General features: G+C 41.8%; 1 protein-coding gene across 1 annotated transcript in view; it reads right to left on the reverse strand.

Annotated features, from left to right (window-relative positions):
• Nucleotides 1–5711: 5711 nt before the first annotated feature.
• Nucleotides 5712–12057, reverse strand: part of LOC138950689 (uncharacterized) — a gene marked incomplete in the record, with an annotated part of 144084 nt that continues 137738 nt past the window's right edge. The window contains 1 exon segment of the mRNA XM_070322403.1: nt 5712–8082. Coding sequence (XP_070178504.1) covers nt 7939–8082 — 144 coding nt within the window.

The following is a 12057-nucleotide window of genomic DNA, read 5'->3' on the forward strand; positions in this document are numbered from 1 at the left end:
TCAAACACACGGTTAGGGAGTTATTGGTGGATTAAGATTCTACAAGGACTTATAGAGGGACATATTAATGGTCAAAGGGAAATAACCTTCTCAGTTGGTGGCAGTGAGAATGGTAAGGACGGGGGTGTTTTTCCTACCTCGGAGGAATTTCTTGTTAGTCATGGTTTGACAAGCAAAATTCAGATAGACTGGGAATCGAGACGAGGATAAAGGTGTATATACTCTGTGTGTGTGTGTGTGTGTGTGTGTGTGTGTGTGTGTGTGGGTGTGGAAAGATATTCATTGAGATTTACTAGTGATTTCTTCGAACAGATATTCCTAACGTTTTTTTGGCTCAGTTTTTCGATGTGTCTTTGATGACGTCATATCTGGCTTTTTAGAAAATCTTAGGCTGCACTGTTACGACATTATGTTATGTTATTGAGTGAAATATTGGTTAAGCAATCTTGACCCAGTCCGGACTATGGGATTGCATTTCAGCTTGGAAGCTCAAATTTGATACATTAATTTGTTCATAAAAATTATCAAACAAGTCGCGTAAGGCGAAAATACAACATTTAGTCAAGCTCAGTCGAACTCACAGAATAAAACTGAACGCATTGCATTATTTCCGCAAGACCGTACACTCGTAGCATCGTCTGTCCACCGCTCGTGGCAAAGGCAGTGAAATCAACAATCCAGAAAAGCGCGGTAGCGGTTGCGCTGAGGAGGATAGCACGCTTTTTGAGTCACTTGAGAAAAAGTGACTCTATGTAATCGGTCAGTGTTAGTCTGTCCGGCCGGCCGTCCGGCCGGCCGTCCGTAGACACCACCTTAACGTTGGACTTTTCTCGGAAACTATCAAAGCGATCGGGCTCATATTTTGTTTAGTCGTGACCTCCAATGACCTCTACACTTTAACGATGGTTTCGTTGACCTTTGACCTTTTTCAAGGTCACAGGTCAGCGTCAAAGGAAAAATTAGACATTTTATATCTTTGACAAAGTTCATCGGATGTGATTGAAACTTTGTAGGATTATTCTTTACATCAAAGTATTTACATCTGTAGCCTTTTACGAACGTTATCAGAAAAACAAGGGAGATAACTAGCCTTTTCTGTTCGGCAACACACAACTTAACGTTGGGCTTTTCTCGGAAACTATAAAAGTGACCGGGCTCAAATTTTATGTGAACGTGACTCATTGTGTTGTGAATAGCAATTTCTTCCTGTCCATCTGATGCCTCATATAATATTCAGAACTGCGAAAGTGACTCGATCGAGCGTTTGCTCTTCTTGTTTTTTTTTTATAATATCTCTATCTGAACGTGTTTTTCATATCATATCTATATGTTTTTGGAATCAGAAACGGACACGGAATAAGATGAAATTGTGTTTACATCGATTTCAGAAATTTTATTTTAATCATAATTTGTATATTTTTAATTTTCAGAGCTTGTTTTTAATCCGAATATAACATATTTATATATTTTTGGAATTAGACAATGATGAAGAATACAATAAACGTAATTTTGGATCGTTTTATAAAAAAAATAGTTTGTATTACAATTTTCAGATTTTTAATGACCAAAGTCATAAATTAATTTTTAAGCCTCCAAGCTGAAATGCAATACCAAAGTCCGGCCTTCGTCGAAGATTGCTTGTCCAAAATTTCAATCAATTTAATTGAAAAATGAGGGTGTGACAGTGTCGCCTCAACTTTTACAAAATGCCGGATATGACGTCATCAACGACATTTATCGAAAAAATGAAATAAACAGTCTGGGGATATCATACCCAGAAACTCTGATGAAACATTTCATAAAGATCGGTCAAGTAGTTTACTCTGAATCGCTCTACACACACACACACACACACACACACACACACACACACACACACACAGACACACACACACGCACACACACACACACAGACACACACACCACGACCCTCGTCTCGATTCCCCCCTCTATGTTAAAACATTAAGTCAAAACTTGACTAAATGTAAAAAATAGCAATACAATTAAAATTCTAGTGACAGGAACAAAAATTGTTGCATTGTATTTCAATCGTTTCCTGAATCCGACGATATATATATGGTTTTTTTTTTTTTTTTTTTTTTTTTTTTTTTTTTTTTTTTTTTTTTTTTTTTATTATTTGCCAAGCACATCATTGTGGGGCTTTTAATCAGTAACATGCATCCGTCTACAATGTATCATCATTCATCCTTCAACATGTATCATAAATGGCAAGTATAAATATATATATACAACATTAAGACATAACAGACAGACGAGAGAGAGAGAGATAGAGAGAGAGAGAGAGAGAGAGAGAGAAAGAGAGAGAGGAAGAAAGAGAGAGAGAGGGAGAGGCGGGGGTGGGGGTGGGTAATGATGGTGGTGGTATCATTTATAATGTATCCTTTTTTTTCAAATTATCAAACGTTCCATGAACAAACTTCACCTCGTCTCGACTTATACAGTACTCACAATCTTCTAATGTACATTTCATTTTCCAATATACTATTCAAATCGTATCTGTCACCATACTTATATTTACTAATACACATTTTTGCAATCAAAATAATGTGATTAATTACCTTATTATTTTGGCATATATTATTAGGTTGATAACCAAACAAGACATCGTGTTCTGAGAGGTGCACGTTTAATCCTGTATTTCTAAAAATATAATGGACAACATTTTCCCAAAAGCTCGTCAACTTCTCACACTGCCAAAAAAAGTGTTCAACATAATCAATGTGTTTACAAAATGTACATAATTTTGTTTCTCTAATTTTCATTTTATTTAATAATATATTCGTGGGATAAATATTATGTAAAATTTTCCATTGTAACAATCTCAATCTTTCTTCTTTTGTACATTCGCTTGCTAACAGCCAATAATTGTGATCTAGTTTAACCTGATATTTATGTAACCAAAATGTAACAGCGCAAGGCTCGCTCGCTTTAGACTGGACTATCAGCATGCGAAACTTTCTCGCGGAAGGGTTAGTGATCACAGGGTTCCGCGTGTCAAGGTCATTATTGTGTTCGCCTGCTCGCGGGCTGGCTGTGTTTTTGCGAAGTGCAAGCGCTCGCACAGCGGTCTTCATTGCGCCGTACACGATATATATATGTTATTTTTACGTTGAAGACGCTCTCAAATAAAAGAAAATTGGTCCTGTGTTCGCATCCTTCGCGAAGACCAGGGCGACCCGTCTCGGTCTTCTGTTAGCAGAGCCTCAATTGGATTGCCGATGAATGATCCTGGGTTTTCTGTGTTTATCGTTTTGTTTCAGGCCGACGTATTGACTGAATGTTTTGATATCGCTTCACGCGACTTCAGTGCTGTTTTCGCCCGTTTGTGACGATATGAGTCATAGTATATGACTTGAGTGAGGTGCTTATCCAGGCTGTCACAAACAGTAAACGAGAGTGATATATATATATGGAGAGAAAGAGAGACTGACAGAGAGAAAGAGAGGGGGGGGGAGGGGCAGGGAGGGGGGAATTACAGACAGACAGACAGACAGAGAAAGAAAGACAGACAGTTAGGCAGAGAGATAGAAAGAGAGTCTGATTCAAAACTTTATTATAAAGGAATTAAGATGTTAGGCCAAGCCTAATCTTCCAACTTGACAGAGACAGAGATATATAGAGAACAGAGAACAGACAAATGCACAAACATTTCAAACGTACGAACAGACGAACGAACAGACAAAGACAGACAGACAGACAGACAGACAGACAGACAGACTACCATGGACAGAGTCATGATGCATTCACCCCCCCCCTCCCCTGTGTAGAATATTCTGACACAGACGAGTGTATTAACCCAAGCAAGTTCGGAATGATTAATGAAGGCGGAAAAGGGCTAAGAACCATCTGGTTATATTGATGTTATTACTGTGTTAAAAAAAAAAAAGAGACACATTCCTGGTAATAGTAATTACATTTTTTTCATTAACCTGCAGCTGTGCGAAGAAAACAACTTTATGACCTCAGACCTGAGCTGGTTATTTAATGAAAGGAGGATCGTGTAGATGTTTTTTTTTTTTAATGTTTTTGGTCCAAGAGTTGACTTGGCCAACCCCGACCGACTACGACCGAAACTGAGGACCTTCATTTATTTGGTGTTTAACGTCGTTTTCAACCACGAAGGTTATATCGCGACAAACTGAGGACCGTCAGTTGAGGAAATGGGCATACTGTAAGGGCAGTGTCTTCGTTTACTTCTGGAGATGGGCGCGACAGGACGGAGGAACAGCACCAAACAAACCCAACCAAAACAGAATTCTGTACCGTTCGGTGACAGTCTGGAAGGTGATTCTCGGGTGAGGATCTGACATAATAGATCTGGTCAGTTCGGTTTAAAACAGTTGGAAAGCAGACTGGTGTGATCTCCCTTTCCATTGAGATTGCCCAAGACATTACTCTGCTCTGTTTCGATTTGATCGTACAATGTATTTATTGTATTGTGATTTATCTTATTGTATTGTATTTGAGGTGCGTTGCCTAGAGCAAACGTTCTGTGCGAGAAGAGACAAAACGATTTATTTTTCTAAGAAACGGTGTGTTCGCAGAAAAACGTTTTGCTATTTTTAACCACTCTACCCACATTCAACAAAATAGACCCGTCTCGTCGCTGAAGGTTCAGATCACGCATGCATTTTAGGGGCGATCGTGCGAAGATGTTCTTTTCACTGAAGACTGCCCTCTCTACCCACACTGACAGAAATAGACGAGTCCTGACAGCTCAATCCATGAGTACAATTTAGGGGTGGCAGAATGCATCGGCATTGGGCTATCTCTGTATGTAAGCGTCTCATGACACGTGGAAGCTGAATTGACCTGCACTGCATTTAAAAAGACACCTTTTCCTAGGAAATATAGTCAAAAGTATCATCCCCATTGCAGCTGTGCAGCGTTTCACAGCGTTAAACGCACACACGCACACACACACACACACACACACACGTACACACACAAATGATTATCTTCTTAATCTCCCCCTCTCTCTCTATCCATTCTTCTCTCTCTGTTTTTCTCCCCCCCCCCCCCCCTCTCTCTCCACCTCTCTCTTTCTCTATGTCCCCTCACTGTTTCTCTCTCCCTCTCACACACACACATACATACACACACACTCCACACATGTGTATACACACACACACACACACACACACACACACACACACACACAAGTGGATGCAGCGCCTATAGGCTGTTGATCTACTGGCCGATGTGAATGCGTGATATATTGTGTAAAAAAGTCCATCTCACACGGCATACGCGCTTTGAACTTCGGATAAGGCGCTATATAAATACCCGTTATTATTATTATATTATTATTAATATTATCTCTCTCTATTTATTCTTCTCTTTCTCTCTCCTTTTCTCTCCCCCCTCTCTCTCTCTCTCTCTCTTCCCTCTCTCTCTCACACACACACACATAGGCTACATACACACACACACACCCCACACATGTATACACACACACACACGCACACACACACACAAATGAGTATCTTCTCAATCTCCCCCTCTCTATTTATTCTTCTCTCTCTCCTTTTCTCCCCCTCATCTCTCTCTCCCCTCTCTCTTTCTCTTCCCCCCTCACTGTCTCTCTCTCTATCTCTCTCTCTCACACACACACAGACACACACATACATTTACACACACACGCACTAAACTACACACATTTATGCACAACATTATAATCACAACAAACATTAACACTCAAAACAATTTATTCTCTGGTTAACAAAAGCACACACACACACAATCTTACAAACCAGCAATACGTCTAGCAAACAGTTGCTAAGAACCCTGGCTTGAAAATGACCATGTAAGCACCCTAGATCTGACATGGGATATACATCAATCAATCAATATGAGGCTTATATCGCGCGTATTCTGTGGGTACAGTTCTAAGCGCATGAGATACAGACATGGACTCACACGCACAGACAAACCGTAGTCTGTCTGCTTCCTATGTCGAGTTGGAATTTATTGCTGATTATATTTGCAGATTATTATAAGTGTCATTTCGGATTTCAATTCAGCAGCAAAGTCCACTTCTCTACAGAAGCAGACAAGCTCTAAAAAAAATAAAAAATTGTAACGTGTCCAAAAGGAAGGTTTTTCTGATCGCATCTGAATAAACCTGGATGGATCTATGATGATGTATGTTCACAATGATTTACGGGGGGTAAGGGGGTGGGGGTGGGGGGGCTCTTAACATCGGACATGATTTATAAGCTGGATTTCATTGAACGGCTTTCTAAGATAAGTAGGCACAAGTCAGCGATGTTTTGATTTGGATTTATTATCTCAATATTCAATGAAAATTTATATTTGCAGCTGGAATAGTCAACTATACGTACATGCTTACATTACTAGCTACGTACACGCATTTATAAGCTGGATTTCATTGAACGGCTTTCTAAGATAAGTAGGCACAAGTCAGCGATGTTTTGATTGGGATTTATTATCTCAATATTCAATGAAAATGTATAGTTGCGGCTGGAATACTCAATAGTCAACTATACGTACATGCTTACATTACTAGCTACGTACACGCATCTATGTGGACGTCTACTCAGATAGCCTGCAGCCAAACTGTCGTAAAAGAGACTATTTTTTACACCCCCGGTATAGGGGTGTGTATAGGATTCGGTCGATGTGTTTGTTTGTTTGTTTGTGTGTTTGTGTTCGCATATAGATCTCAAGAATGAACGGACCGATCGTCACCAAACTTGGTGAACAGGTTCTATACATTCCTGAGACGGTCCTTACAAAAATTGGGACCAGTCAAACACACGGTTAGGGAGTTATTGGTGGATTAAGATTCTACAAGGACTTATAGAGGGACATATTAATGGTCAAAGGGAAATAACCTTCTCAGTTGGTGGCAGTGAGAATGGTAAGGCGGGGGTGTTTTTCCTACCTCGGAGGAATTTCTTGGTTTGTTTTTACTTGAAAGTGAAAAGAGCAAGTACAAACACACAATCAAACAAAGAACCAAACATTGAAAAATTAAATCTAAAAGATACTTAAGAAAAACAAAAGCACAGAAAAGTCGGTATGGCGTGTGTATAAAGGTATCAAAAGTCAAAAGCACTGAGCCCAAAATCCGAGCTCAAAACGAAGAGTGTACATAATAACATGTAATCGTATCTTGCCTTCACATAGCCATTGTACAAATTTTAAGACGTGGAATGTACGGTACTATACACTTTTACTGTAGGACTAACAACAATTTACAATTCATAGCAAAACATTTCAAAAGATTAAAAAAACATAACAAGCAAACTGAAGAAAAAATATCAGACTAATCTTACGAAACATTTAAAATCAAAAAACGTATTGAAAAAAAAATCATAACTGGAAGCAATGAAAAGAAGAAAACAAACTGAAAAAGTAGAATTAAGCTACAAGGTAAACATTAAACAAAGGCAAACGAGTAAGTTTATTCTGGAGATGTACGCTATCGTGAAGTGCAATGCACAACAGACATGATATCAAAAATCAAACTAAATGAATGTCGCAAGCGATGATGAATCAGATATCACACTATATGCTTGGAAAAACGTCTTTCCACAAATGTTGATGACAACCTAAGGAACAGACTGTTCAAAATGTCTCCCTGTAACAGTCATGCACATCGTTCAAAGAAGTTCTGTTCTGCTCTTACCTGTAAAAGTTGATTTTACTGGAATCTTTTCTTTCATGTAAGAGAACAACTCGGCATAATTAAAATTCATCATAATATCACAAATAAACCCATCTCTTTGGTTTAAGCGTGTTTTTATTAATTTCTTGTATACATGTTATATACAGTAACAACATTAAGAACGTTAACAAGCTATCTCTTTCGTGTGTGACTCATATTAATGTATTTCTCGTTAGTATCAGCTGTTGATCATGGCACGTTTCATTTCCGTTTTTGTTAATTGATCAGAGTGTGTTTTGTTCCAAGAAGTCCTTGATTATGTTGAAGTATTTGTCAACCCAGGCAATATTAAGAGATGTCTGCTCCAAGATTTGTCGGAAAGATGACTCGGCTACACTGACGTCCCTATCTGTCATGAAGCGACGAACCTGGAACACATGATCAAAACTGTCAGTTAGTGGGACAAAAACAAATAACAAGAACTTTAAAACACTCACAAGCAAAAGAATCTACGACTTTAAATGGCATGCACCTCCGAATAAATCATCTTCACACTGCACGTAGAACACACGTACGTACATGTACCAGTAGCTTAGAAGCACACCCAACAGACTGGGTGAATAAGTACACACAACACAAATACCTCCTCTAACTTGGAATCACACAAAACATACTGGGTGTATCCGTTTACATAAAACAAATACCTCATCTAACTGGTGGAAGAACACACAGCAGACTGGGTTCATCACTCAACATAAAACAAATACCACATCTAACTTGGAAGCACACACAACAGACTGGGTTCATCAGTACTGTTACACGACACTTGAGATTGCCACAAGTTCTCAAATGCCGTATAGTTGTGTTCTTTTATTCTACGTCGCCCGTCTTCGCAGCAGCAGAAAACAACTCGTCAAATTGAGTTCGAGGATTTATTCAGCATTCAATACATACAACTGCACATCGTAGCAGAACTCAAATAGAAGCTTTTTTTAACATTCAAATCGCGCTGGCATATATAGTAAATACTCAATCTCGAGAATATTCCAGACCGAACACGATACAACTACATTATACGAGCCGTGCATGGACTAAACTAGCGACATTCTCTCTGACGTACATCAAAAGCGCCGACACACTTAATCCGAACGAACGCCACGAACTCACGACTAAAACAGCATGGTAAACAACTTGTTTTGACAGGACTAGAAAGTTCACCTGCATTCTCGTCCAAGCATACATATTGTGTTTACAAAATATAATATCGGTACTTTCCCACAAAGTACAAATAAATCAACTACATGCAACACACAAAACTGAACCAAAGCTCAGCAACGGTAGCGTTTCCTAACATTACCCCCAACACAAGAAGAAATTTACCCAATTTCTTTCAATCATTGAAACGCTACCTGTACACATATTATGTATACATATCAGATTGAAATCCAGGTATGTACATTAGTCTGTTGGAGAATGAACACAGTTTTACTCACATACTCGGCTGAGAAAATCTGCTCCAACATTGTCTGAACCCTTAATCGATTCTACTCGCATATCAAAGTTCTGCAAGTACATCACCCACCTCATGATACGATTATTCACAAACTTCGCAGAGTTCAGGTAGGTGAGGGGTTTGTGATCAGTCTGAAGCACGAATTTCACCCCTTGGAGGTAGAGTTCAAATTTCTTGATTCCCCACACGATGGCTAAACACTCTTTCTCCATGGTCGAGTAGTTCTTCTCGGCTCCTGACAGCTTCTTGCTGGCATAGCTGACCGGAAACGGTTTACCTCCATGTTCTTGCATCAGCATGGCGCCGATCCCTTCGTCCGATGCGTCTGTACGCAAGATGAACTCGTTGGCAGTATCAGGAAGGCGTAGCACCGGGTCTCGTGACATCAGGTCGCGCACGGTCTGGTATGCCTTCTCCTGAGCTGGTCCCCAGAGTATTCGGTTGGGGCATCCTTTTTGGGTCATGTCCGACAAAGGCGCCGTTATGGCGGCGAAGTTTGGAATGAACTCTCTGTAGTACCCAGCCAATCCAAGGAAGGACCGCACCTGCTTCTTGGTTTCAGGACGTGGCGCATTGAGGATCTTGGTAACGTTTTCCAACAAAAGCCCCTTTTGACCTTCCTTCAGTGAATGACCTATGAAGTCAACGTTGTCGGTCCCCAAAATGCACTTGCTGGGTCTCACGGTCAGATTGGCTTTTGTCAGGCGGGAAAACAGTTCCCTCAAAGTCTCCAGATGCTCCGCAAAGGTCTCCGTGTGGACTAGCAGATCATCCCAGTAGTACACAACATTCTTCATTCCTTTGAGCATTTTTCGCATTCCCCTCGTAAGGGTAGCACCACTGTTCACCATGCCAAAAGGCATCCGCAGGCACTCATACGTTCCGTCTGGAGTTGCAAAGGCGGTCTTTGGTATGTCATCTTCGCGCACAGGAATCTGCCAATATCCCTTGCTGAGATCGATCTTTGAGAAGATCTTACTGCCGGTTAACTGTCGGAATAGATCAGTTGCCGTCGGCATTGGTTCAGGGTCAAACACGGTGATCTTATTGACTTTCCTAAAGTCAATGCATACCCTGTTTGTGCCGTCTTTCTTCTTGACAACAACAACGGGAGATGAATAAGGGGATGATGACTCACGGATGACCCCCATCTTCAACATGTTGTCGATGTCCTTCTTCAAGGATTCCCGAGCCTGAAACGGGATAGGGTATGGTTTTGAGCGAACAGGAACGTCAGATGTGAGGTGGACTTCATGTTCGACCAAGGACGTAGAGCCTGGAACATCAGAGAACCTATGGGTGAAGTCGCCCATAAAATCATGCAGCTCCTTCTGCTGATCTTCTGTCAGGTCAGGTCCTAACTTGACGTCATCCACTCCCTCTTTCTTGTGGAGGTCTCCCAACTCCAGTAGTTCCTCGCCGTCGAACTCGTCTAGTTCTTCCACACTTGCTGCGACCTGTACTGCTTCCGGAGGTCTCTCCACATACAGTTTCAGGAGGTTAGCGTGGTAGATCTTGGACTTCTTGCCGACATTCACCTTGTAGTCGTTGATCCCTACCACGGCCTCAACCTCGTATGGGCCTTTCCACTGCATCAGTAGTTTGTTGTGATCAGTGGGAAGCAGTATCAGCACTTTTTTACCTGGTGTAAACTTCCTGTTTACGGCTTTGCGGTCGTAGTAGTGCTTTCCGCTATCCTGAGACTTTCTCAAGTTTTCTCTCGCAATCTCGAGAGTCTCCTCCAGTTTCTCTCGCAACTCGAACACGTACTGGTAACTGTTCTTCACTTCAGGTGTGTCCACATCTTTCGTCCACAATTCCTTTAGTATCTGCATCGGGCCTCTCACGGTCCGCCCGTACATCAGCTCGAACGGGGAGAATCCAGTGGACTCTTGTGGCACCTCCCTGTATGCAAACAGCAAGGCATTGATGTAGCGATGCCACTGCCTTGGCTGCTCACTGCATAGTTTCTTCAGCGTGGACTTCAGCGTCGCATTGAATTTTTCTACCAGCCCATTGCACATCGGGTGATAGGGTGTCGTAGTCAAGTGACGAATGCTCAGCAGCCTGTTGACCTCTTCCATGCATTCAGAGACAAACTGTGTCCCCAGGTCTGTGAGGATCTCTTCAGGAACCCCAATTCTGCTGAAAATGTCCACAAGTGCCTCGGCAACAGTCTCTGTGTCAATTTTCTTCAGAGGCACGGCTTCTGGGTACCTGGTTGCATAGTCTAACAGGGTCAGTACCCAACGATGACCCGCTTCACTTGGCGGTTTGATCTCGCCGATGAGGTCAATGGCCACCCTCTTGAAAGGTCGGTCGATCAAAGGCATCTTCTGCAACGGTACTTTCGGGACCCTTCCTCGAGGTATGGTTTTCTGGCAAATATCGCACGATCGGCAGAATCGAGTCACATCTGCATGCAGTCCTGGCCAGTAAAACGCAGCCTGGATTCTGTCCGATGTCTTCTTGACCCCCAGGTGACCTCCCATAATAGAGTCGTGGGCCACCTCCATCACCTGGCGCCTAAGTGGTTGAGGCACCAGAACTTGACGTAATGGCTTCCCACCGTTGACTCTCGCGTGCTGGAACACTCTGTACAGAATCTTGGCCTTCACTTCAAATTGCACAGTGCCTTCGCCCTTAGTCATCTCCTTGACAGGACGACTCCTGTACTTTGTTAAGGTCGAATCAGCTTCCTGTAGCTGAATCAGCCGATCCCTGTCCACGACAGCAGTTGCAGAACTGTTGGTGACCCTGAGTGGCGTAGTTGTTTTGTCCTTCTTCGCCTGGGCTCTGGTCGTCACAGCGCTTACAACCTGCGGCTGGTCGCGGCGATGCACAGTTGCTCTGTCATCTCGTAACAGTTCGCTGATATCTTCATTCGCGA

The sequence above is a fragment of the Littorina saxatilis genome, linkage group LG16, assembly GCF_037325665.1.
Source record: "Littorina saxatilis isolate snail1 linkage group LG16, US_GU_Lsax_2.0, whole genome shotgun sequence".
NCBI lineage: Eukaryota > Metazoa > Mollusca > Gastropoda > Littorinimorpha > Littorinidae > Littorina > Littorina saxatilis.